The 24,400-nt window shown below is 44.1% G+C and overlaps 1 protein-coding gene and 1 long non-coding RNA gene across 7 annotated transcripts in view; one reads left to right on the top strand and one right to left on the bottom strand.

The window, feature by feature from the left end:
* COLEC12 (collectin subfamily member 12) overlaps positions 1–24,400 on the top strand; it is a 156,514-nt gene that overhangs the window by 117,375 nt on the left and 14,739 nt on the right. The window contains exons 2-7 of the mRNA XM_006761878.2: positions 3,625–3,747; positions 11,223–11,321; positions 12,351–13,397; positions 20,079–20,567; positions 21,426–21,562; positions 23,679–23,788. Coding sequence (XP_006761941.1) covers positions 3,625–3,747; positions 11,223–11,321; positions 12,351–13,397; positions 20,079–20,567; positions 21,426–21,562; positions 23,679–23,788 — 2,005 coding nt within the window. The remainder of the gene's footprint in view (positions 1–3,624; positions 3,748–11,222; positions 11,322–12,350; positions 13,398–20,078; positions 20,568–21,425; positions 21,563–23,678; positions 23,789–24,400) is intronic.
* LOC102757418 overlaps positions 21,580–24,400 on the bottom strand; it is a 57,245-nt gene continuing 54,424 nt past the window's right edge. For all 6 annotated transcript variants that reach the window (XR_435579.2, XR_001513549.1, XR_001513546.1 and 3 more), the window contains one exon: positions 21,580–21,856. This is a non-coding gene — a long non-coding RNA (uncharacterized LOC102757418). The remainder of the gene's footprint in view (positions 21,857–24,400) is intronic.

The following is a 24,400-nucleotide window of genomic DNA, read 5'->3' on the forward strand; positions in this document are numbered from 1 at the left end:
CACACACACACGCACACGCTACCACCACCAGTCTTCTTACTCTAAACCTGGGCTGGAAACAGGGCCACACAGGAGACTTTGAGTTTGGGCACTGGGGACCGTATTGTCAGCTATTCTGGACTTCCGTAGAACACGCAAGGAGTTAACCATAGTGATTTTGGCTTCCCTTCACCCCGAACTTTTTTTGTATAATAAAGACTTGGACACGGGAAAATACATTCAGAATGTGAGCCAAGAATTAAGTTCAATGGGAGGTAGTTCAAGAGGGATAACCAGTGGAAAGGCATGGAACCTTCAGGCACATTCTGCCTGTGGCCTGCTGAATTACAAATGTGCTGTTTGGGCCAGGTTTTTTTTTATAACCTAGATCTCTTGGTGGTAAGGGGCAAAACTGCTTCACTTCCTGCACTAGAGTCTTACCCACAGCACTCTCAGATCCTTTCCCTTGCCCTTCCTACCCCACCCCCTCCAACGGCAACAGAGTCCCCAGTCTCTGGAAAGTAATGCTAAGAAAACAAACACTACAAAGGCTGCTAACAGGGGGATATCTCTCGAATGTTTTTTTGTGACCATCTAGGTTCAAGGAGGAGGAGTCCCCCAGCTACGTGAGCCAGCAGGGTCTCTTTGTAGTAGGCATTCCTACATCGTCCCAGCGGAGGGCAGAGAGGGAAAGATAAAACAGAATTCTTATTAAAAATAAGTCTGGGAGGGGGGAGAAAAAACAAGTCGGAAAAAGTGTGTCAAGTGGAAAGGGAGGTCAGATGGTGCCATCTGATATTGATTAAATGCTGATACAGTCAGCAATGAGAAGTGCACGTTGTGAGGAAGTGACTGTTCTTCAGAATGTGAAGCAGTGACAACTGTCCGGGAGTGGATGTGCACACATGCCGCGTGCACAAGATGTCCGGTGGAAACACAGAGTGAGCGAGCACGGCCAGGAGAGAGGAGGACGCCCCTGCATTGGGAGTAGCTTCTGATTCTGCTGTACCTCACCGGCCTCACTTTCCCCATCAGTAACACAATGTCGCTTAACCAGATGCCCTCGAAGCAACCTTCTAGTCCCAGACCTTATTCTCTACCATAATCTCTGCTCTGATTAAATCTCCTGAGGTTCTTCTGATAGAACATAAGAAATAGCCCTGGAGAGGTGTAAAGAACCCACCATGGTCCTAAAATCCAAATGGAATGAAACACCCCCGTCAACCATAAAATTACCTCCCAGCCTTTCCACACTCCCGTGGCATCCCTATGTCTGATATCCTTCTGGGTTTTATAGTTGCTACCGAAGCAAGTTTATTGTTTCTGAACATGAAATGTGGTATGTTCATGGGTCTACCTGTACTTCTCCCTCTTCCAATTCCAAAAATTTATTCACTCCAACTAGATGTGAGGAGTCGGTTTCATTTTAAACTGCCAGGCTATGAAGAGCCTAAGAGCTGATGGGTGTGTGTGTATTCATCCTTTAGTGCAGGAGAAGCTGTTGAAAGTTTTTGTTGTTGTTTTCTTTTCAGCATTGTCATGGGGATAGCGGTATTTCAGTACAGGTGAGGCTGATTCCAGTGGGAGTGAAAGGGGAAGTTTCTGCTGAGATGGAAGAATCTCACCCTAGGATGGTGGCAGTGGAAATGAAGAGGAAAGACTGACCAGAGAGAGGCACCATAGTGTAGTGGAGAGGTCATGGCTTTTGGAGTCAGACCCAGGTTTGAATCCTGGCTGTAATGTCTAGGGAATGTTATTTCGGCCCTCACTACCATTCCTCCTTGAAGGGTTATTATATGGATTAAAGACACTGTGTCAAGTACCTGATACAATGTAAGCAGTGAGTGAACATCAGTTAGCTGTAGATGAGATGATCATGATAAAAATATCCCACAGAAAGATTAGCAGGGCCCAGTGACTGATTGAATTAGAGATTAAGTAAAAGAGAAGACTTCAGGGTATCTTTGAGTTTTAGCACCTGGAGGGATAAGAGATTAGTAGTTTTTAGAATGGATGGAAATAAGAAAGTTAGGTGAAAGTTTGAGATATGGTTTTGCAGGACGAGTACCAAGGCTGGTTTTGGACATGAGAGGTGGTGCCGAGACCTCCAGGTGGCAATTAAAAGAGGATGGAAAGGAAAATATGTAAAAGAAATGGGGAAACTGTGATGCAAAGAAGCTGATTTACTCTAGATCTGTTTGAACAATGAATCTGATTTTACAGCTTCACCTTCAAGGAATTGGTTAACCAAAGGTTGATCCAAGCATGGTCATCTTCTAAACTAGACCTTTGCTCTTCGAAGTGTGTTTCTCTAACCAGGCATCACCTGATCTTATGTAGAATCTTACCTCCTACCTCAGACCTGCTGAATCAGGCCTGCATTGGAACAGCGGGATTCATAAGCATCTTACGGTTTGATTGAGAAGCACTGTCCTACAGTACGGTCCTCAGGCCAGCAGTATCAGCATCCCCTGGGAACGTGTTAGAAGTCCAGATTCTCAGGTGCCTTCTCAGACGCCTGCATTAGAAATGCTGTGTTTTAACGAACTGCTCACGTGAGTCTGATGCACCCGAGTTTGAGAGTCACTGCTCTGAGTCCTGGGACGGATTGAGCCCCCTCCTGTTGGGTCTCTGGCCCAGAACAACGGTGGGATTGGTTAAACCCTGAAAGTTACATTTGAATCATTGTTCTATGCTGTTTCTTTCATCATTTTGCATTAAGCACAGCTTAAGAACTCTTTTCACTGAAGCAGGGCACTGTGGGTAAAATTACAAACCCAAGGAGAGAAACTTCGGTTGTGGCTTAATCCTCACGACCTATCTATCAAAAGTTATTGAGCACAGTTATGGAAGACGAGCCCTTTATGTGCGGTTGCTCCTGGGGGACGCTGTTAGTAGACACATAGGAAAACAGGTCGGGGAAAGAAGGAATCTGCTGGTGCTCCTTACAATGTGATTTTCACATTAAAATGTCCACAGTCTTTGTCTTCTGTGTTTCTAATCAATCCGATGGAAAGTTCCCTGTTATGGGTTTCTGGAGTCACTTGCAGAAGTGATGATGGTTTCTCATTTAGATTAGAATATTTTTCAAAAAGTTGAACTGTGAGCAGTCAAAATTTACCTCTTCTCATCAAAAAGAACTTTTTCTAGTAATTTCATAATTCATATTTAAATAACTGTGATAACTTACATAAGGGTCTGTGTCTGTTTACTGTATATGTGTAATATATATAAATGGTTATTATTGAGCACTTTAATCTTAAAATTACCTATTTTTCTGTTATAGGTTATAGTACCTTTAGAGCTAGTGGCATGATAGTACACCAGTTCAAGGGCAGGGGTGGGATCATAATTTGCAGTGCTTGCCAATTTCCATGGTGTAAATGCTCCCTCCAAGACTGATTTCAAGCTACCAAGAGTTTAACAATCAGCTCCTCAAATTCCTAAAAATTTAGCAAGAGCAAACCAGTAGCAACTAGTTCTAGCGTACCACTGAAACAAACATCTTTAAAATACCACTCATCCTGTAGTAAGGCATATGTAAAAAATTATTTTTAATCATAATATTTAAACCAGAATGTACAAAGATACTTTTCTAAATGATGTTTTTGGTCATTATTATTAAAATTTGACATCTCTTAACAGGTATTCAGGAAGGAACACAATGTACCAAATGTAAAAACAACTGGGCACTGAAGTTTTCTATCATATTATTATACATTTTGTGTGCCTTGCTAACAATCACAGTGGCCATTCTGGGATACAAAGGTAAGTATTCTTTCCTTTTTCTTCCAAATAGTAAGTTTTCCTTCATTAACATGATAAAAACCCATGTTTACCAGTATGAAGTATTTCATGAGTACAACTCAGATGCAAAACTAAGCAACATCCTAAGTTCCTCCTGTGTGTCTTCAGCTTCTTGTAGCTGTGGGATCTGGAAGGAGAGAGTAGTAATTCCTTTTGACTCATTTTAGCAATAACAATATGTCCCTCCCTGAATTATAAAGATTTTTTCTCTTTGTTGTTTTTTCCTACCTATTTCCAGCTACTCTATCAGTAGCATCTTATCTCTGAATCCTGTGGGGACTCTGGAGTCAGCACACAGGAAAACGATGTTGAAGAGGAGAAGCCAAACACAAGATCTCCAGAGATATGACTTATTTCACCCAGGGACTGGCCAACTAATTCCCCTTTTCTCTCCTCAGCAGAGTTACTGTGGCCCCTGTTGTTTATATCGCGCCATAAAAATATTGCCCTGTAGAAATTAAACCCCGAGACAGCACCACCCCTCAATTATACGTTATGGGACGTTAGGCAGTCTTTCAATGTGCCTGACTTAAGGTCACTGGAAGCTTTTTGCCTGAATCTTCCAGACCTGCAGACGAAGTGGGTTTCCCCTTCCCAAACCCCATACCCAGTCTAGACACCACAGGTAGAAGGTGTCATGACACAGAACCACCAAGTACGTAAACGCTTTGATAGAAAACAGCCATGGAAGCCTTCCCGTCAAAGACACGCGAGACAGATATGGGGTCTGCTGGTCTGCAAAACCTTCACTCCTCTACCATCTCAGCCTTTCCTCAGGAGTGACAGGTTAGCAGTGGAGAATCCCGCACATTCCCTCTCATTTCCTTGGCCTGTAGACGTGGCCTAGGAAGAGAAAGATTCGATGTAAACTCTCTCCAATTTGTACTCCCACCTCTCTCCCAGTGTTTAGTGGTTTCCTGAGGAAACAGTGTATTGGAAGGAGAATGGGTTTTGGTCCTAGATCAATTATTGACTTTGCCATTTGTGATACAATTATGAGTGTTTATGATTGCTGGCTGTCGTGCCAATCATAATGCTAAGTCCTCTGCATAGCTGTGTAACCTGGGTATGAATCGTAACCTCTTAGAGTTTCCAATTTCTTATATGTAAACTGGCAATTATAATGGAACCTTTTAAGGTGATTGAGATGAGCAAAGGTGATGTAATTAAACCACCTGTCCTATAGTCAGTCCCCATAGATCAGTGGCTGTATTTCTCTGTTCCTTCTTTCTTTATGACTGCATGTATACAGCTGTAGCCATTAATATGGTACAATATGTTAAAAATACTTAGTGTAGTCAGAAGTCCCCACCTCTAGGGACATATTCATGGAAAAGTTGGGTGCTTCCTGTAGTATGTTGACTGATGAATTTGAGCAATGGCAATTTGGAAAATCACCAGGTCATTGTATCCATTTGTGATGAGTTACTCTACCCTAGGATTAACCAAGTGATTAAGTGCAAGGGCTGGATGAGGTGAAGGAGGGGACCAAGAGGGGGGACAGGAGGGTTTTTATGTCCTAAGTAATTCAGACTGTCCTCCTTACTAGGTTATTTATTCCTCACTTCTCCATGACTTTTGCCAGCAAACCCAGATAAAGGAGGAATTTGGAATCCAACAGCCATTTAATGAATATCTTTAGGGCTCAGTACTGTGTGATATGAAAGTAAACATTTTCTGCTTGAAAGGGAGATGAGAAAGGTTTGAAGAGCTTGTCACCATATGATGTTTTGTAATTTTTACTTCTGCAAGGAAATACGGTCTAGGGCAGCCGTGGGCAAACTACGGCCCGTGGGCCAGATCCGGCCCGTTTGAAAATGAAAAAACTAAAAAAAAAAAAAGACCGTACCCTTTTATGTAATGATGTTTACTTTGAATTTATATTAGTTCACACAAACACTCCATCCATGCTTTTGTTCCGGCCCTCCGGTCCAGTTTAAGAACCCATTGTGGCCCTCGAGTCAAAAAGTTTGCCCACCCCGGTCTAGGGTCTTTATGCCTTCAGAATTACATAGGAAGATCCAAAGGAGAGGCTTTCTTCTTCTTTTTCTCTTTTCTGTTTAAAGCACACGTATTTTCTGCATTATGACATTGGAAAGCCCTTGTCAGCTCTGGTTTGCTTTGTGTGTTGGTCCATTTGCCTGGAAAACCTTTTCTCTGCTCTCCCCCTAAATGGCTCCTTCCTCCCCTTCATGGCTCACACATCCTGCGAGAAGCCCCTGAGGGCTGAGTTAGGTGCCCTCCTGTTTGTTCCTATAGCATCTTTTATTTACTTTAGCCCCTGCCACACTGTATCATTATGGCCGGTGGGCTTGTCTGTCTTGCCACCCAAACTGTAAGTTCCATGAAGAAAAGAGACTATCTTTTATTTGCTATATCTCCCACCAGCACCTAGCCTCATGGTACTTCATAGGAACCTGATAAAGTTTACTGAATGAATTAATGAGAGGATGGATGGTGAATGAATTGTGGAGTAGAGCTGACTTCTGTTAAGGCAATCAGTCAATGCCCAAGGACCTCTAAGCCATTCTGCTCTTAGGAATTGCAGCAATTTGAAGCCCTACCTAGAAACCTGAAACCCTGGAGATTGGCTTGGCCTGCTCTGGAGGCTGTGGTCTGACCAGAATGAAGGGGGAAGAGCCTGAGGGAGCGAGAGAAGTGGAGGCAAAGTGACCATCGTCTGGCAGGTCTTTTACCTCCTTCAAGGCCCTTATCCCTCAGGCCTCTACTGACAAAAATAAGATAAAACAACATGCGATTCTGGTTTCCAAGCACAGCCTTGATGAACTAAAATGTTGATATTTTCCAGATGTGTTTTCTCTTGTACAGTGAATCCTCTTTCTTGCTGATAAGATGCTGGTGACTCCACACTGTAAAAGGCAGAAAGATAAGACTCGGTTTTCCTTTCACAGATCTCCCTTTGAAGTCTAGAGAAACTCATTTTTTTTTAAAGAAAGAAAGATAAAATATTCAGTGAAAGAATATATTTCTCTGAAGGAGGATTTGAAAAGAAAGAAAATAGAAACTCCTTATTTGTCAGAGTTAGCAAAGGCAACTTCATGGTTTCCTCAAAATGTTCTTTACTTCTTCTGTATGTCACTTACACAGCTGCCAGTTAGGATGTCACTTAAGTTCCTTCTAGAGAATCTGCTGAGCCAGTCAGAGGACTGCTGAGTCACCCAGACAGGTCTGTACAGTGACTGTGACCACGAGGCTTGTCAGCTGCTTTCCAGAAAGCAAGTTCTTGGACGGTTACAGCATGGTCCTCTGCCCTGGGCTTTCTATCACCCATCAATGGAGCTTCTGTGGCAGAAGCCAGCTCTTAAGTTCATAGGTCATGTTTCTTCCAGAACATTCCCTGAATCCTATTCATTTGTCCTGCCCAGAAGGCATCCATCTGAAGGTAACAAAGAGATAAAGAAAGAAGACAGAAATCTGAGTCTCTCTCAGTAAGGCTCTCCTTTAATTCCACATTCCTATTGTAGAATGCCTACCTTGCTAAGCGCTGCCCAAGTAGCGGTGACAAAGTAGACTTTCAAAATGTGCATCAAATGTGCACACTGTAGCTGTTGTTAGAGTCTAGGATAATACCCTACAACCAGATTTTCTTTATTTTTGTAATGAAACTGAAATAGTGTTCAAAATAGAAATGTCTTAGTTGCATTCCAGGAAGTGTAGTTGGTATTACTGGGAAGTCACAGGTACCAATGTGTGGGGTGGGAGGGGGTTTCCCCTCAGTACCACAGTCAGTTTGGTGTAGACTCTCATGAGCACCAGGCAGGAGCTGTGCCCTGCTCTTGTTCCCTGTCCTCAGACTGGGCCATGAGCTTGTATTCTCACTGTCTACACTATGTCACATACATAGCGATGCTTAGTAAACATCTGAGGATGATGACTATAAGGAGAAGACAAACAAGACATAATCTTTCCCTTCCAGGGATTTTTCTTGGAGAAAACCATATTTAGGGAAAAGAAATACTAAATCAGAGGCAATGTGGACTTACAGAGAAAGCAGGGATTGTGGAGTTAGATCTCCTAGCCACTTAGTCACTTACTCGCTGTGTGACGCTGGGCAAGTCACTGAATATATCTGAGCCTCAATTTCTTCATCTGTAAAATAGAAGTTGTGGATTAACTGCAGAGATGGTGCAGTGCATCTTGCAAAGGGATAGGCACTCAGTAAATGGAGGCTGTTATTATTGCCATTCAGATTAAAAAAATCAGTTGATATGGTATGGAATGAAATAACCAGGGATGGCTTAGCACAATGGGGTGACAAGATCTGGAGTGGACCTTAAAAGATGGATGAAATCAAGACAAGGGAAAAGGAAATTAGTGGCCAAAGGATGATACTATAATCCTTTTGTAGAAAAGGTATTATTGTCAGATTATCCTAGAGAATTAGGCTTTGGGTACTTGAAGAAGGACAACTCTCCAGCTATAACACTAAAGGCCTGCTGATTTGAAGAAAAATTCTCTATCAAGAAACAATCTCCCATCAAGGGGAGCCCATGCAAAATCAGACTGCTAGTAACCCTTCTATGCTTCATGTTTGCTTTCCTCCTATGAGAACAGTCTACAAGCTGAGGTCTACAGCCCTAGACTCGGAGTTTCTAGGGTGAGAAATGATGGCTCTGCCATTCTTAGACTTTGTACTACTAAGTTGGGAGTGAAAACCAACGAAAATGCTGTGTGCTGTTACAGCAAGTGTTGGTTCTGGATCTCCATCAGCATAGTATTTTTATGCAGAAGCAAGCTGCCAGCTTTGCAACCCCAGAGTTTGTAGGAGCTTTATACCCAGATCCTGTTTTTAAACATAGGCACATGCCCCAGTGCATGGAACCAGTTCATTAGCACTTGTGCGCAGGGCAAGTCACTTCCTTGCTGCACCGAAGAGAAAATTAACAGGTTTTGTTTTTAATGAATATATATTTTTATGCTACGGAAATCTGCATTATCTGTCTGTGACAGTTCTGTGTTTCTTAAAACTAAAATGGAAGTAAAATTGGAGAGGCTAGAAAATGACTGCCTGTCAGCATATTTAGAGGTTTCTTTGGCTTCCAGGAAAAAAGGGCAGGACTTAAGATCCTGTGTGTGGTTTGAGGACAGACGGAGGCATATGTTTTGATTTGAGGATCAAAACTGAACCTAAACTTATAAACATTCCCTATTTTATTTTTTAACAGTTTAGCTTTGCTAAAATGCAGAGGAAACATTTTGTTGTTCAGAGTTTCCAGGGATTAGGAGTATGGATGCCCATCAGGCAACCCTAAGGTGCAGATTATCGTAACTATACCTCTCTGTCCATATAGTCACTTAAAAAAACAACAATTATTCAGCTAGATGTCATACTCATTGCCAGTGCTGAGGCTTTCCGGTTTGGGTGGTTTGTACATTTGTTTGCATGACCTCCGGCTCAGCGGGTTTTTCACAGGCCTCCGCAGTCAGCAGGCAGAAACTCATTCATTTAAATAAATGGCATACATAAATATGAGTTGAACACCTATAAGTACCGCACATTGAGCTAAGAGCTGGAGATAAAACTGAATACAAATGTTCCTGCCTTAAAGGATCTTGCAGTAAACAAGCCAGGACAACACAGTCAAGTAAGTTCTGTAATAAACAAGGGACTGCTGGCCAAGAAAATTCAGCAAAGCTCTCCCACAGGCAGTGAGCTGAGTCTTAAAGAGCAAGTAGGTCTTAGCTTGGTGAAGAGGCCAGGGAAGAACATTCTAGGTGGAAAGAAGGACACGTGGAAAGGCTAGGGTGAGAAAGAGCATTTTGGTGCAGTGTGCACATGTCATTATGGCCAGACTGCAGAAGCTTAAAGGACAGCTCAACAGGCTTCTCCAGGGAAGGTGCCAGGAGCCAGGGAGCCGCTTCACGTTAGGTTACTCAGACACATGGGAATGTACTTCTACTTCCTGATAGACACCAGGAGAATCCTCTCACACAATAATGTGTGGGTGGAACACTTGATGAATAAAATGAACTAGACCCATTGGCTCACAATTAATATACAAAGGATAATCATGCTTAAAAAATAGTTTTTTTTTTTAAAAAAAATACATTTTTATTGATTTTTAGAGAGGAAGGGAGAGGGATAGAAAGATAGATCAATGATGAGAATCATTGATCGGCTGCCTCCTGCATACCCCCTACTGGGAATCGAGCCCGCAACCCAGGCATGTGCCCTTGGCTGGAATCGAACCTGGGACCCTTCAGTCCGCAGACCGACACTCTATCCACTGAGCAAACCGGCTAGGGCTAAAGTTGTTATTTTAAAAAGCTATTGAGGGCAAGAAGGATGGACTTCATCTTAACTTGCTAGACGTTGGATCTCACAAGTGTCCCTTACAGAGAAATCCTTTCTTATTAGACGTTACAGAAAGATAAACTTGTATTCATAACCATAGAGAGTTACTGCCTCCTGAGAAAGAATAATAACAGGAGCTTTTATTTAACACTGCATCACTAACTCCCTATCATGTGTCATGAAGAGAATGCTTTGAAAAGGTCTTCTTTGTAAACTTGGGCATCTAAATGGGAATTGATAAAGTACAGGTTCTCTCGTCACTAAAGGGAAGCAGATTTTTAGGTCTCAGTGGTGGAACTCAAGACAGAAAGTGGCAAAAACTCTGGATTTTGCATCTTGTCTATAAAGACTTTGTATATAAATGAGCTAGGTGTTCTTTGCCATGAAATCTCCTACTACTTGAGTCCTACCTGCCAGAGGTGGTTGGGAGTATGATGAGTAATGATCCCAGTGTTATAGAAATTGAAGGTGCTCCTCGTATGAAGATCAAGTTACATCCGGACAAGCCCATCAAAAGTTGGAAATGCATCTAATACGCCTTACCTACTTTACACCTGCTCAGACCATTTGCATCAGCTTACACTTGGGCAGAATCCTCTAGCACAATGAATACACTGTGCAGTATTGGTTGTTTACCCTGGAGATTTCATGGCTGGCTGGGAGCTATAGCAGCATCATGAGATGTCTTATCACATATTGCTGGCTCAGGAAAGAGCAAAATTCTAAGTACAGTTTCTACTGAGTGCATATCACTTTTGCACCTTCATAGAGTCAGAGACTATCTATATAGGAAACAATCCAGGTAGAAGACTTGTATAATACATAAAAATTTACAAATCAGTTTCAAACAACTTCTAAAACTACTACAGCAATACCGAAGCACGAGAAGAATTAAAATCATACAATTCCCAGGCATACCAGTAAATTGCCACTGGGTTTTAAGATAAGTAACTCACTTATTTTTCTGAAAGAATGGCTTTTTCCACATACAGTATTTGATTTCATTTATACTCTTTGTTTCAGTCTGTTTTCTTTATTCTGTAATGAAATGCTCTTGTTGAAACTGAAAAATAAAATGTAAGCAGGTATGTGTACTAATGAATTGATTTCCAAATCTTAGTTGTAGAGAAAATGGACAATGTTACAGGGGGCATGGAGACATCTCGCCAAACCTATGATGACAAGCTCACAGCAGTGGAAAGCGACCTGAAAAAATTAGGTAATCTGTTTGAGAGTGAACCACAAAGTCAAATCCCCTGACTCTATTTGTATAAATGACTACAGCTTTTTAGAAGGATGCTACTATAAACTCACATTCACCCGAAAGGACATGAAATTTTTGTGTTGTGTGTTGAATCTTTCCTCATGATTTAATTCAGACTTTTAATTTTAAAAATAAGGACCAATTTTGGAGTTGAATCCCCCAAAGAACACTATTATGTGCCCAAAATATCTGAAGGCCAATCCTGATCAGAAAGAACCACAAATACAAAGCTCATTTATAAAATGCTCAGTAAATTCCTATTTGAATCATAGAAAAATCTCTGCATTGAAGAATTACAGGGATTAATTTTAAAAATAAATGATTCTAACCTATTGTATCCTTTGATTTTTGTTTTCATTTTTTAAAAAGAGATTTTGGTGACTTTAACAAACATTAGGTTATTCCCTTCTGACACCCTGCCTGATGGTCTAGAGCAGTGGTTCTCAACCTGTGAGTCACGACCCCTTTTGGGGATCGAACGACCCTTTCACAGGGGTTGCCTAAGACCATCGGAAAGCACATATAAAATTACATATTGTTTTTGTGATTAATCACTATGCTTTAATTATGTTCAATTTGTAACAATGAAATTGGGGGTCACCACAACATGAGGAACTGTATTAAAGGGTTGCGGCATTAGGAAGGTTGAGAACTACTGGTCTAGTGTCAGGTAAATACTCATTCCCTTTTTGAAAAAAGAAGTTAGTCTTGGTCTCAGCACCCTTTCCAGTTCCCCAGGACCCAATTTTAATATATTTGTGGTTACACTTGAGACCCGTATAATTTTATTTACCAATGTCACCCCAATATGTTTAATTTTAAAAATAGATATGTGGATTTTACTAATGCAGAGCAGTCTGCGTATACCACAGATTTCATATCTAAACCACAAGGCATACTAGTTAGGTCTCTTTAGAATCTCTGATCTCACCTGAACACTTCTCCGTATCACCAATCTAAGTAACAAACATATCTTATTCCCAGGGGACCAAACTGGGAAGAAAGCTATAAGCACCAATTCAGAACTCTCCACCTTCAGATCAGACATTCTGGATCTTCAACAACAGCTTCGTGACATTACAGAAAAGACCAGCAAGAACAAAGATAGGCTGGAGAAGTTACAGGCAAGTGGGGATGCACTGGTGGACAGGCAGAGTCAACTGAAAGAAACTTTGGAAAATAACTCTTTCTTCATCACCACTGTAAACAAAACCCTGCAGGCGTATAATGGCTATGTTACAAATCTGCAACAAGATACCAGCGTGCTGCAGGGCAATCTGCAGAGTCAAATGTATTCTCATAATGTGGTCATTATGAACCTCAACAACCTAAACTTGACTCAAGTGCAGCAGAGGAGCCTCATCACTAACCTGCAGCAGTCTGTGGATGACACGAGCCAGGCTATCCAACGAATCAAAAACGACTTCCAAAATCTGCAGCAGGTTTTTCTTCAAGCCAAGAAGGACACCGATTGGTTGAAGGAGAAAGTCCAGAGCTTGCAGATGCTGGCTGCCAATAACTCTGCCTTGGCCAAAGCCAACAATGACACCCTGGAGGATATGAACAGCCAGCTCAGCTCATTCACAGGGCAGATGGACAACATCACCACGGCCTCACAAGCCAACGAGCAGAACCTGAAAGACCTGCAGGACATACACAAGGACGCGGAGAACAGAACAGCCATCAAGTTCAGCCAGCTGGAGGAACGCTTCCAGCTCTTTGAAACAGATATTGTAAACATCATTAGCAACATCAGTTACACAGCCCACCACCTGCGGACGCTGACCAGCAATCTGAATGAAGTCAGGACCACTTGCACAGATACCCTGACCAAACACACGGATGACCTGACCTCCTTGAATAACACACTGGCCAATATCCGTTTGGATTCTGTTTCTCTCAGGATGCAACAAGATATGATGAGATCGAGATTAGACACTGAAGTAGCGAACTTATCAGTGATTATGGAAGAAATGAAGCTCGTGGACTCCAAACACGGTCAGCTCATCAAGAATTTTACAATACTACAAGGTGAGTGAAAATTGTGAATTTATTTTTGTACCAGTTGTCCATTGCTGTTTACTTGAAAACTTGGCAATTTAAAACAAGGAACATTTATTTTCTCATAGTTTCTGAGGATCAGGAATTCAAGAGCAGCTTGACCAAGTGGTTCTGGGTCGGTATCTGTCATGAGGTTGTAGTCAAGGTATTGGCCAAGGCTTCAGTTGTCTGAAGCCATAACTGGGCCTGGAGAACCTGCTTCCAAGATGGCTCACATGACACTTTCTAGGAGGCCTTAGTTCCTCACTATGGAAAATGCTTGAGTGTCCCCACATGGTAGCTGGTTGCCTCCAGAGCAAGTGATCCAAGAGACAGAGAAAGAAAAAAGCCACAATGCTTTTTATGATCTAGCCTCAGAAGTCACTGACCATCACTTCTCCCATATTCTGTTCTTTAGGAATGAGTGACTCAGCCCAACCTTCACTCGAGGGGTGGGGTGGCAAATTAAATTCCATGTCTTGAGAAGAGGTGTAACTAAGAACTTGTGGACAATGCTCAAAGGTGCTCCATCAAATATTTCTTGAGTAGAAGATTGGTTAATTTGGATTTTATTAGTGCCTAGCTATTTCAATGATATTATAAACTGGATTTCTTTGGAAGCAAGATTAATTCTTTTAGGTCACACAGTTATCATTAAGAGATTCCTATTTCCAGTGACAGAAACATGCATGGATGGCCATCCCAGCAAAGATTTGAGAAGAGATTATTAAGAGAATAATTTGTGAGCTTTCAGGGATGCAGCAATCATTAGAATGCAGTCACTAAGAAGGCAGGTGAACCTAACATTTCTTCACATTAATAGGCTTATTAGCTTGATTATAGTGCAATGAAAAAGCGCATGCCTGTATTTCACCAAGAACAAGATAGAGGCTCTGTCCTCTCTATGGAGCACCCAGCGCCTTTCCCCATACCCTTCCTTCAGGCGCATTTTCCTTGCCTCTCTCTCTTCTAAGCTCCAAGGGCTCTTCTGTTGCCTCTGTAACTTGTTTCCTGAGCCCATTTCTTCTACTGCTCACTCCTACCTCTTACAAAAACAAGTAACAAGATGGAGAAATAGGTGCTGGATTATAGCACCGTTAGATGGATTTATTAGTTGTATTTTCTGTGCTACATAGCAAATTACTACAAACTCAGAAGTTTATAACGCCCATTTCTTATCTCGGTGTCCGTGGGTTCGGTATCTGGTTAGGTGGATCCTTTGCTTAGGGTCTGACCAGGCTGCAGACTCATGGAGGAGCTACAGTTTCATCCAAGGCTTACTTGGGGAAAGATCCATTTCCACACTCCCTCAGGTTCTTGGCAGAATTCAAGTCACAGGTTCCACATTCAAGGGGGAGGGATTACATAAGGGCACAAGTCACTGGGGGTCACCCCAGGGTGTGTCTGCCACACTGGTTGAATGAATATAAAGAGTGATAGTTAATGGGCCCCTGTGCGCCTGGAGGCAGGTCTGGATGGCAGGGTCCTGTTCAACAGCTTTGTCAGTGACTAGTGTGAGGATACGGATGACCTGGTAATCCAATACTTGTTGACATGAAACTGTATATACTAACTAATGGATGATAGAATCATAATTCAAAATGATCTGGAAGGACGGAACTGTAAAACAATGCCAGCAAAATGAAATGGGGAACATGTGTAAAGTTCTGCTTGTAGATGGAACCCAACACAAATGTTAACGGGTAGCATGGCTTAGAGGAAGTCTGCATGGAAAGCAAGGGGGTTTTCATCGACAGTAAGCAACAAATGTGTCTACCAGGGAAGCTAATGTGATCTCTGACTACATTAAATAAATGTGATATCCAGAATGAGGGAGATGAAACTCCATTCGGTATAGCAAGACCACCCCTGGAGGATATGGTATACTTTGTAGAGCCCCTTTTAAGGGGGACATTCATAGACCAGCATGCTTAGAAAAGGAACCATGAGCTGTAAGGAAGGATTGAGGGACCTGGGGATTTTAGTCTATAAGAGAGGCTGCTTAATGGGGAACAAGGCAGCTCTCTGCATGATTTAAAAGGCTAGCATGTGGAAGGGATTTCTTTTCTTTTTTAAATATGTTTTTATTGATTTCTGCGAGAGGAAGGAAGAGGGAGAGAGAAAACATAGATCGGCTGCCTTCTGCATGCCCCCACTGGGGATGGAGCCTGTAACCTGGGCATGCGCCCTGACTGGGAATCGAACTGGTGACCTCCTGGTGCATGGGTCAATGCTCAACCACTGAGCAACACAGGCTGGGCATGTGAAAGGGGTTTTAAATGACATCCAAGGAGCTCCAGAGGGTGAAACCAAAACTAGTGGGTATTCACTAAAGGAAGATAAATGTTGGTTTTATATGATGTTCCTTATAAAAATTGATGATACCTGAAAATGTAATGGTTTCTCTGAGCAACAGGAGTGCCTGAACTCTAAAGGGGCTGGACAATTGCAAGTCAAGAATATTGTAGGTGGGAGTCATATGAATAAGGGGTGGGCTTTCAAATGATAGGAAAGTTCTTCCGTGTTTGGTCTATTTGTTTTTCTATTCTTCCTCAACCTAAATTCAGAATGAGGGCACATCTCAGCAGATGTGCAACCTCATAAAATATGAGTTTTCTAAATAGCTCTTGGAATTGTAATACCTTTAGACAATTCTGTCATGGTATTTGGATATTTATTTTCTACTTATAAATTTCATAGTTTTATTATCCCATTAGTCTGTTAGCTTGTCTTCTACAAGGAAACTTCTGGCATATTTAATAGCATGACTTGTTAGCTAAGGAGGTATAGAAAAGCTCATAGTTGAATAGTCAGACCCTAGCTTTAAATTAGCTAATGTTTCTGTTATTTTGATTTTTATCAGCTAATATTAAGTATGAGTGTACTGAGTGCTTTATACAAATCATCCCTCACAATGCACACTCAGGGGGGAAGTTCACATCATATCCTAAGCTATTCCTCTGCAAGCTGTGGAACTGTGTAAGTTGCATCCTCCTAGTACATCTGCTCTTCTGAGCGAGGCATGAGTTAGTGGGTGAGAACAGGAGCTCTGGAATCGGATAGACCTGGGTACAAGTACCAAGTTCCTCATCCTCTCTGTGCCTCTATTTCCCCACCTGTGTCTACCTTTTAGACTCATGAGGACTTAATGCAATAATGTCAATAAAGCACTGACAGGGGGCTAGCTAATATTCATATTCAAGTTCAGTTCCTATCCAAGATTCCCCTTCTGTAGCACCAGCCAACATATCACAGTAGAAAACAGTAGTTTTATGTGCACAAAGAATAAAATTGTACAGACAGGGTCAACATTGATTTGGGTCCAATTACTGCTGGCTCTCTGGTGCCCAGCCCTGGAATCAGTCTCAGGTGTCACCAACAGCCAGCTTTCACTCATTTTTAAATCCATGTTTATTGAGTGTCTGTGATATGCCAGTCACGCTGCTGAGCACTTGGATCAATTGTCTGCTTTCCTTGTTACATCTCTTTAAGCTAAGAATTATCAGCACTCCCATTGCAGGGGAGGGAACGGAGGCCCAGAGAGCCTGAGTAACTTACCTAAGGTCAAGGAGCTAGTAAATGGCAGACTGTGCTAAACTCAGGTCTGTCTAGCTTCCAGGCCCTTGCCTCCAGTGACACCCACTGCCCTGCAATGACTCAGAACAGATGACCTATTCAGGGAGGTTGAGATGCAAGAGTTCATTTTCAGGAGAGCAATTGATTAAGGCTTCAGTAAGGGATTGGCATTTGAGCTAAACCTTGGAAGACGCACAGGAAGGCTGCAGGACAGGGCACAAAGCAAAGTGGACCAGGCAGGAGGCCTCAGTTCCTCTCCTGGCCGACCTCACCACTTCTTGATACACTTCCTCAGAAGACTGCTTGTCCGGGATCCTGGAGAACAGGCTTTGAAGGCATAGAAGCAGACTGGCCAATTGGTGAGGAACAGTAGTTTAAATGTCCCTCCTCTATAGATAGGGAGCTCCCATGACTCTCCAGAAGCCTGTCTTAAACATGAGGTTGAGAAGCAATTTATTCTTCAGAATAATTGCCAAATGATACCTATTAAATTTTTTTTTAAATATATATTTTTGTTGATTTCAGAGAGAAAGTGAGAGGGAGCAATAGACACATCAATGACGAGAAAGAATCATTGATTGGCTGCCTCCTGCATGCCCCCCTACTGGGGATTGAGCCCACAACCTGGGCATGTGCCCTTGACCAGCATCTAACCCAGACCCTTCAGTCCACAGGCCAACGCTCTATCCACTGAGCCAAACCAGCTAGGGCAAATTTCCTTTTAATTTGTGCATCCCATTTCACCTCAGTGAGGCAGAATGACTTTTTCATGTTGTAGGTGTTTAATACATGTTTGATTAATTTAATTACAGTCAAAGTAGACTTTTAAGTGAGAAGATAAGTCAGATTATATTACTTTTCCTCTGTTCTTCCAACCTTACCACTCATGGTTCTAAAATTGAGTCTCCAAGATTTTTGCTGGCACTGAGAACTAAAGTGGTTTCTCTGCCTTCCGTTAAGCACCAGCAGTCATGTTGGAAAACCAACTGGAAAGTTATCTCAGGGACAGGCCTGCAGTTTGGTTGCAAAGCAGAAACAGCACAGTGATTTAAAGTCTGTCTTCTTTGAACTGCTTGGTTCCAGGACTCGGGTGTTCCAGGCTCCCAGCTGGGGTCTGGGGAACACGAGGAGGTTTGGCTGGCAGTGCAAACATGGGCTGCTCAGGGTTCATATTCAGCCATTTCGGGAGCTTGTGATGGCTTTACCAGCAACATGGGTATCCTGGCATTTCAGATCCTGAGCCAGGGAGCCACCCACTTGGCCTTGAAAGCAAATCTCAGCTTTGCTCCTGTGTGGGACATCACACATGCCTCCCCATGTAGCGCAACCATTCTCTCGACTGAACTCAAGTTACTACTGCACAAGCTCATAAATACTCCCACATCATTTATCCCAGTGTTTTCGGTTTTAAGGCACTAAAGGTAGCTTAGGTTTTATTTCATTTTATTTTCACTTCAACCACCACCCAATAAAAGTTTCAAGTAAGACCTAAAAACCTGGGATCATCCAGATGCTAATAAAACAATACTAGCATCCCAGGTCCTGGAGGAAGATATATCCCTGGCATTAATAATCTTTTAACGGGGATCCAGCACTGACTTTTAACATGGGTTTGGCTCTTTTTTCAGTCATTTCTTTAAAAGAAATAGCAAACTTTTAAGTTTTAATGAGACAAATATTGTCTTAATGAGCAAAGTATATGAATGACTAATCCCCTTATGTATGGAACACCTGCAGTACATGTTCAAAGCCCATCCTCTGAAGACAGACCCAGCTTCCTGCGGTAGCTCTGTGATGGGTTTCCTAAGGCTGAGCAGCTGTGGATGGAGGCACTGGTGACGGTGTGCATGCTAGGATTTTACCCACAGCCATAAATATTAAACCTTATCTTAGATAACCTATTTGTGATGGATATAGTGCTTCAAACGAAAAAATCGGTTTTTATTCTAACCTTGATTTGAACAAAGAGCTTGGCGCCTCTGGCCCTGAGTTTTCCTCAAATGTGCTGTGGGAATTATATGTCCTAAAGGTCAGGTGGCATAACGGATGTGCAGGTGCCTTGAAAACTGTCATTCACTATACAGAATCTTGGCGCATTTGAATGAAGTTCCCTATCAACCCTGAGAACTTAAGACAGTCCTATGTAAAGTGCGCTGCTTTATGAGATGAGCAGGTATTTTCCTCCCCACCCTGCCCCCTGCCTTTTTCAGGGAGAATTGCTGTTTCCTTTTTTTGGTAGAAAAAAAGTATTTTTTTCTTCTCTTCCCTGCCAATTCAGTGGTCCACCTATTTTTCCCCTCTAGCCCACTTTCCCTATTTGCATTATTAGAATAACAATCCGGAAAAAGTGAAACTGGCCCTCCCTAGGCCTGGCCCCTAGAGCACTTTCCCACCAAGACCTCCTGTCTCTCTGAGCTGGTCCATGATGAGCAAGGCTCACCCTAAGGACAGCAGTGTCGCTGCAGCACCGGTGAAGAGGACAGGAACGCCAGGTGGGATGCAGCAGAGGAAGAGCCTCTCTCTGGTTACCAGGACAGTGCCTCTCAACACTTGATAGCATTTTTCTTTCTAAATCAACTATTTAGGTACCTACAGTACCTTCTGTGGTGCATCTGGGATCATCCAGATGCTAATAAAACAATACTAGCATTCCAGGTCCTAATAACTATTTGTCCAGTAAGTGACTAAAAGAGGAAATAAGTGGGAGGGAATCTTGATCCCAAGCTGCCCAGTTTTCGCTGGTGACACATGGTCCCAGTGGACTAGGAGAACCCAGTTCGATGGTGGGAGTTGTGCTGCTGCTGCTGCATGAAGTTGTCCCTTCCCCTACCACATCAGTGGGTACTAGAAAGTTGTGTGCCAATAAGAGCTACTCTAAATGCTTGGAGAGGGAGGGGTGGGCTTAGAAAGAAACATTTCTGTTAAAAAGAAAAAAAATACTGTCAACAATAGTATGGTAAAACAGTAAGCAATCCTTAATGTATATATTTTGTATGTCTAGATTTTTTTTAAATTGGAAGTTTTATAAAAGGGTGAAATTTTCACTATCACTTACAATGGAGTTCATGTTGTATCATTTATATTTTTATGTTTTAGGTCCTCCTGGTCCTAGGGGTCCAAAAGGTGACAGGGGCGCGCAGGGCCCCCCTGGTCCCACTGGCAACAAGGGACAGAAGGGAGAGAAAGGGGAGCCTGGTCCGCCCGGCCCTGCTGGTGAGAGGGGTCCAATTGGGCCGGTCGGCCCTCCTGGAGAGCGAGGCAGCAAAGGCTCCAAAGGCTCTCAGGGCTCCAAAGGCTCCCGTGGGTCTCCAGGGAAGCCCGGCCCTCAAGGACCCAATGGGGACCCAGGCCCACAAGGCCCACCAGGCAAGGACGGACTCCCCGGCCCCCAGGGCCCTCCTGGCTTCCAGGGACTGCAAGGCACCGTGGGGGAGCCCGGGGTGCCTGGACCGCGGGGACTGCCGGGCTTGCCTGGGGTGCCAGGCATGCCAGGCCCTAAGGGCCCCCCTGGCCCTCCAGGCCCATCAGGAGCAGCAGTGCCCCTGGCCCTGCAGAATGAGCCAACCACAGCACCTGAGGCCAATGGTAAGTCTGAGCCCTCCCTGGCACCAGGGGACGGGGCAGTGTGTGTGCTCATGGCGGGGCTGGCCCCAGTGTGCCCTCCGTGTTCCCCCACACCCGTAGGGGAGGCACTGGGCTCTGCTGCTCCCACAGGCACATGTAAACATGATAGGTTCTCTAGTCCTTGTTTATTTAGCTGAGTCGGCCCTCAGGGACAGACTTGTCCCCAGACATTTCCTTCTTGAAAGTCCAAGGCTGGCCACTCCCGACCCATCCTGTCCTCACTTTATGCCCTTCACCTGGGGACAGATGTCCCTCACTTAACATGCAGGTGGAACTTTGTGTTACTGAAGCCCAGATTTCATGGCTTCTGAGCACGTATTATGGTGACTTCTAGCCCTTTTCATAATTAAACCTTTGGTAAATTCTTAAATGCTGGGTTTGCACCCAAGCCTATTTTTCTCTTTGGACCCACCCCCAATTTCACTTGATTTCCTTCAGTACCACTCGGGTCATCTTTGCTGTTCTGTGAGCCCGATTAGGTTCTGGGTTCTCCCTGGCAGTTGTCTATAGGTTCCATATGACTCCAGACTGACGGTGACCATCTGTGCCTGCACTGCCTTTGGTTGTTGTTTCTGTCATTGTAAGAACTAATCTGGATGCAGAAGAACAAAGCACAGATATTTTCCAGATTATGTAGCTTTAACCATAATTGCAGCTCCCTGTACTTGTCTTTGCTCCCAGCATGTCCGGGCTCCACACCCGGACACGGGGCTGCTCCAGGCCTGTGCGGGAAGCAGGGCCTCTTGCACACAGCTGAAGAAGGCATGGTGCTTTTCCTGTTTTGTTTTTAATCAGTGTTGTGAACCTTTGCACTCCTAGGCTGCCCGCCTCACTGGAAGAACTTCACAGACAAATGCTACTATTTTTCGGTGGAGAAAGAAATTTTTGAGGATGCGAAACTTTTCTGTCAAGAAAAGTCTTCACATCTCGTTTTCATAAACACAAGAGAGGAACAGGTATGTTTGCAGCATACTTAGAGTTGGGGAAAACTATAATTTAGGGATAGTTTACATTTGGAAATTGCATGCTTACTGGGGAGTCAAAGATATCAAAAATTCGTGGTCGTATAAAAACAGAAGGCTGTATTATGGAGATTTGGGCTTTATCCAGTGACAAGAAGCATTCCTGGCATGGGAATTGTATCCTCCTGCTCCCACCTGGAAGATCGCTCGTCCAGCCTGGGAGACGTGTGGCACCTCCTGGTGGCTGTCAAGAGCAGTAACGCAGAAGAGAAGCCTGTGGGCTGGCACCTGAGGAGAGAGGGGCAAAGAGGCATGAGCACCATAGGGGTAGAGTGAGGTGTAAGGGACCAGACATGTGGCCCCAGCAGGGTCAGAAAGAGCAGAAAAGTCCATAGGGACCGAGCCCACACGAGCTGTTGATGGTGAGCACTCCGTTGGCCCTTATGTGTGCCAGGCACCGTTGCAAGCCATTTTCTCCTTTAAACTTTACTACCCTACTGAGGTTCCACAAGGTTTAAATGGTTTCATCATGGGATGACAAATAATGCAGAGCTGAGCCTGAAAGTGAGGTCCATCTGGCAATGCCGATAGTCTTTCTTTGGTGCCACCCTGTTCCAGTGGCCTCCTTCCTTTTCCCTGAGTATCTCCAGCAAACACAACCCAGAAGATAGATGCTTCCCATAGTAACTGACTGGGAATGAGCATATAATCAGGTGCTGCGGCTTTAGGATATACAGAGCTGGGCCCAATCCCAGCTCAGCCGCTTATCTTTATTACGTAGGTTGTTGTAAGGCATAAAGACACGTTGCATGTAACATACTGGATGTGGCACCTGGCCCAGGGAAAGATCTCTATGATGCCATGGCTGTTGCTATTATAGACAAACACAGGAAGGGTGGGTGGTTGAAGGGGATGGAGCTGGCTGAACTCACTGAGTGGCCTGGGTGAGTTAGAGGAGGAAGAGCACTGCTGAAATATTACTTGTGACTTTACTAGGGCCCCAGCGCATGAATTCATGCACCTTGAAAGGAACTGTGGGCTGTGAGGCTGCAGCGGGCACAGGGGCGGTCTCAGCCCATTCTCCGCGCCCCTGCCTGGCCCCTCCTGCATGGCCCCTGGTCTGCTGGCAGCCCCACTCCTGCCACGCGCTGACAGTGCCACACCCGCTGATGGTGCGGAGCAGTTGGGGCTGGAACCATCAGCAGGTGCAAGCCGTGGCAGCTCCTGCCCTGATTGCCCCTCAGGAGCAGGGAGAGGTGCAGAAGCCCTCAGGGGCAATCAGGGCTGGCACTGCTCGTACCCGCTGACAGCGCCGGCAGCGGGTGTGAGTACCGGGCAGGAGCGCAGCACATGGGAGCAAAGAATTTTTAGTAACCATCAGAGGCTTGCCCCAATGACAGCCACCAGCGTGGTCTGGCACCCCTGCTCACGCCCCCCTGGTGGTCAGCACACGTCATAGCAACCAGTTGTTCCGCCATTCGGTCTATCCTATATAATAAAAGGCTAATATGCAAATTGTCCCCTTGACTGGGAATTCAACCAGGAAGCAGGCCAGCCAGCCAACTGCCTGTGGCCCCTACCCCCACCCTCCCCCCACTGGCCTGCCCCCATCGGCCCTGATTGGAGCAGGCCAGCCGGACCCCACCTGTGCACAAATTTGTGCACTGGGCCTCTAGTATAGGAAAAAAGGAAAACTGTCAAAGCCCCCAAGACAGTGCCAAACAAAAGAACAATAAAAAGGAGTATAGCGCCCTAACTGGTTTGGCTCAGTGGATAGAGCATCAGCCTGCGGACTCAAGGGTCCCAGGTTCGATTCTGGTCAAGGGCATGTACCTTGGTTGCGGGCACATCCCCAGTAGGGAGTGTGCAAGAGGCAGCTGGTTGATGTTTTTCTCTCATCGATGTTTCTAACTCTCTATCCTTCTCCCACCCTCTCTGTAAAAAATCAATAAAATATATATATTTTTAAAAAGGAGTACAGCAAAAGCAGAGTAATGTGCTGACACACATTTTCTTTTAAATTGTCCTTATTTTCTAAATGTTGGGGGAGAAACCCCACAGACATCTGTTCCAAGAAATACTAATGCACCGTCTCTGGTTTATTGCTCAGCAATGGATAAAAAAGCAGATGGTGGGGAGAGAGAGCCATTGGATCGGCCTCACAGATTTGGAGCATGAAAACGAATGGAAGTGGCTGGATGGGACGTCCCTAGAGTACAAGTGAGTGCTCAGAAACTTCCAGCTCGGTGGTCAGACTCGCACTGTTCTGTTTTTCACCTCTTGCCTGACTTCCTACGACTTCTTCCTTAACTCTATGTCTTAGACACTCCGCACACTGAGGTTCCTGGTACCAGTTGTGCATTTCTATGAAGGGAAATTGTAGCTGGGATGCTAGAACGTAGGATTTTTCTTTTTGTGAAGTGAACTTTTTTCATTTCTGTGGAAGAAAATCAGACTCATAAAAACCACATATGTGGCTGAAGCGTTCTCTTTAAATGCTGCCAGGAAGGAGAAGGGAGCCCAGACGACCTCAGGCACATTCAGAGTTCACCCCTAATCTGGTTGGGCTTCTGTCCAGAGCATGATTATGAACTGCAAGTTTTACGGAAGTTCAAGTGTACTCTAAACAAAGGCATTCGTGGGGTAACCGTCTCCTAAAGGTTTGAAGATTCCCTCGTGTGGTCCGATGTGACTTGGGTTCTCTGAAGAATGCAAGCATGTCACAGCACCTTCTCAGCGCTCCCGGGCCCAGCTGCCTACCCCAGGTGTCCACCATCCCTAATCCTGCCCAAAGGTCTGATGATAACTAACTTCGTGCCAATTTAAATTTCA

The sequence above is a fragment of the Myotis davidii genome, unplaced genomic scaffold, assembly GCF_000327345.1.
Source record: "Myotis davidii unplaced genomic scaffold, ASM32734v1 scaffold96, whole genome shotgun sequence".
NCBI classification, from domain to species: domain Eukaryota; kingdom Metazoa; phylum Chordata; class Mammalia; order Chiroptera; family Vespertilionidae; genus Myotis; species Myotis davidii.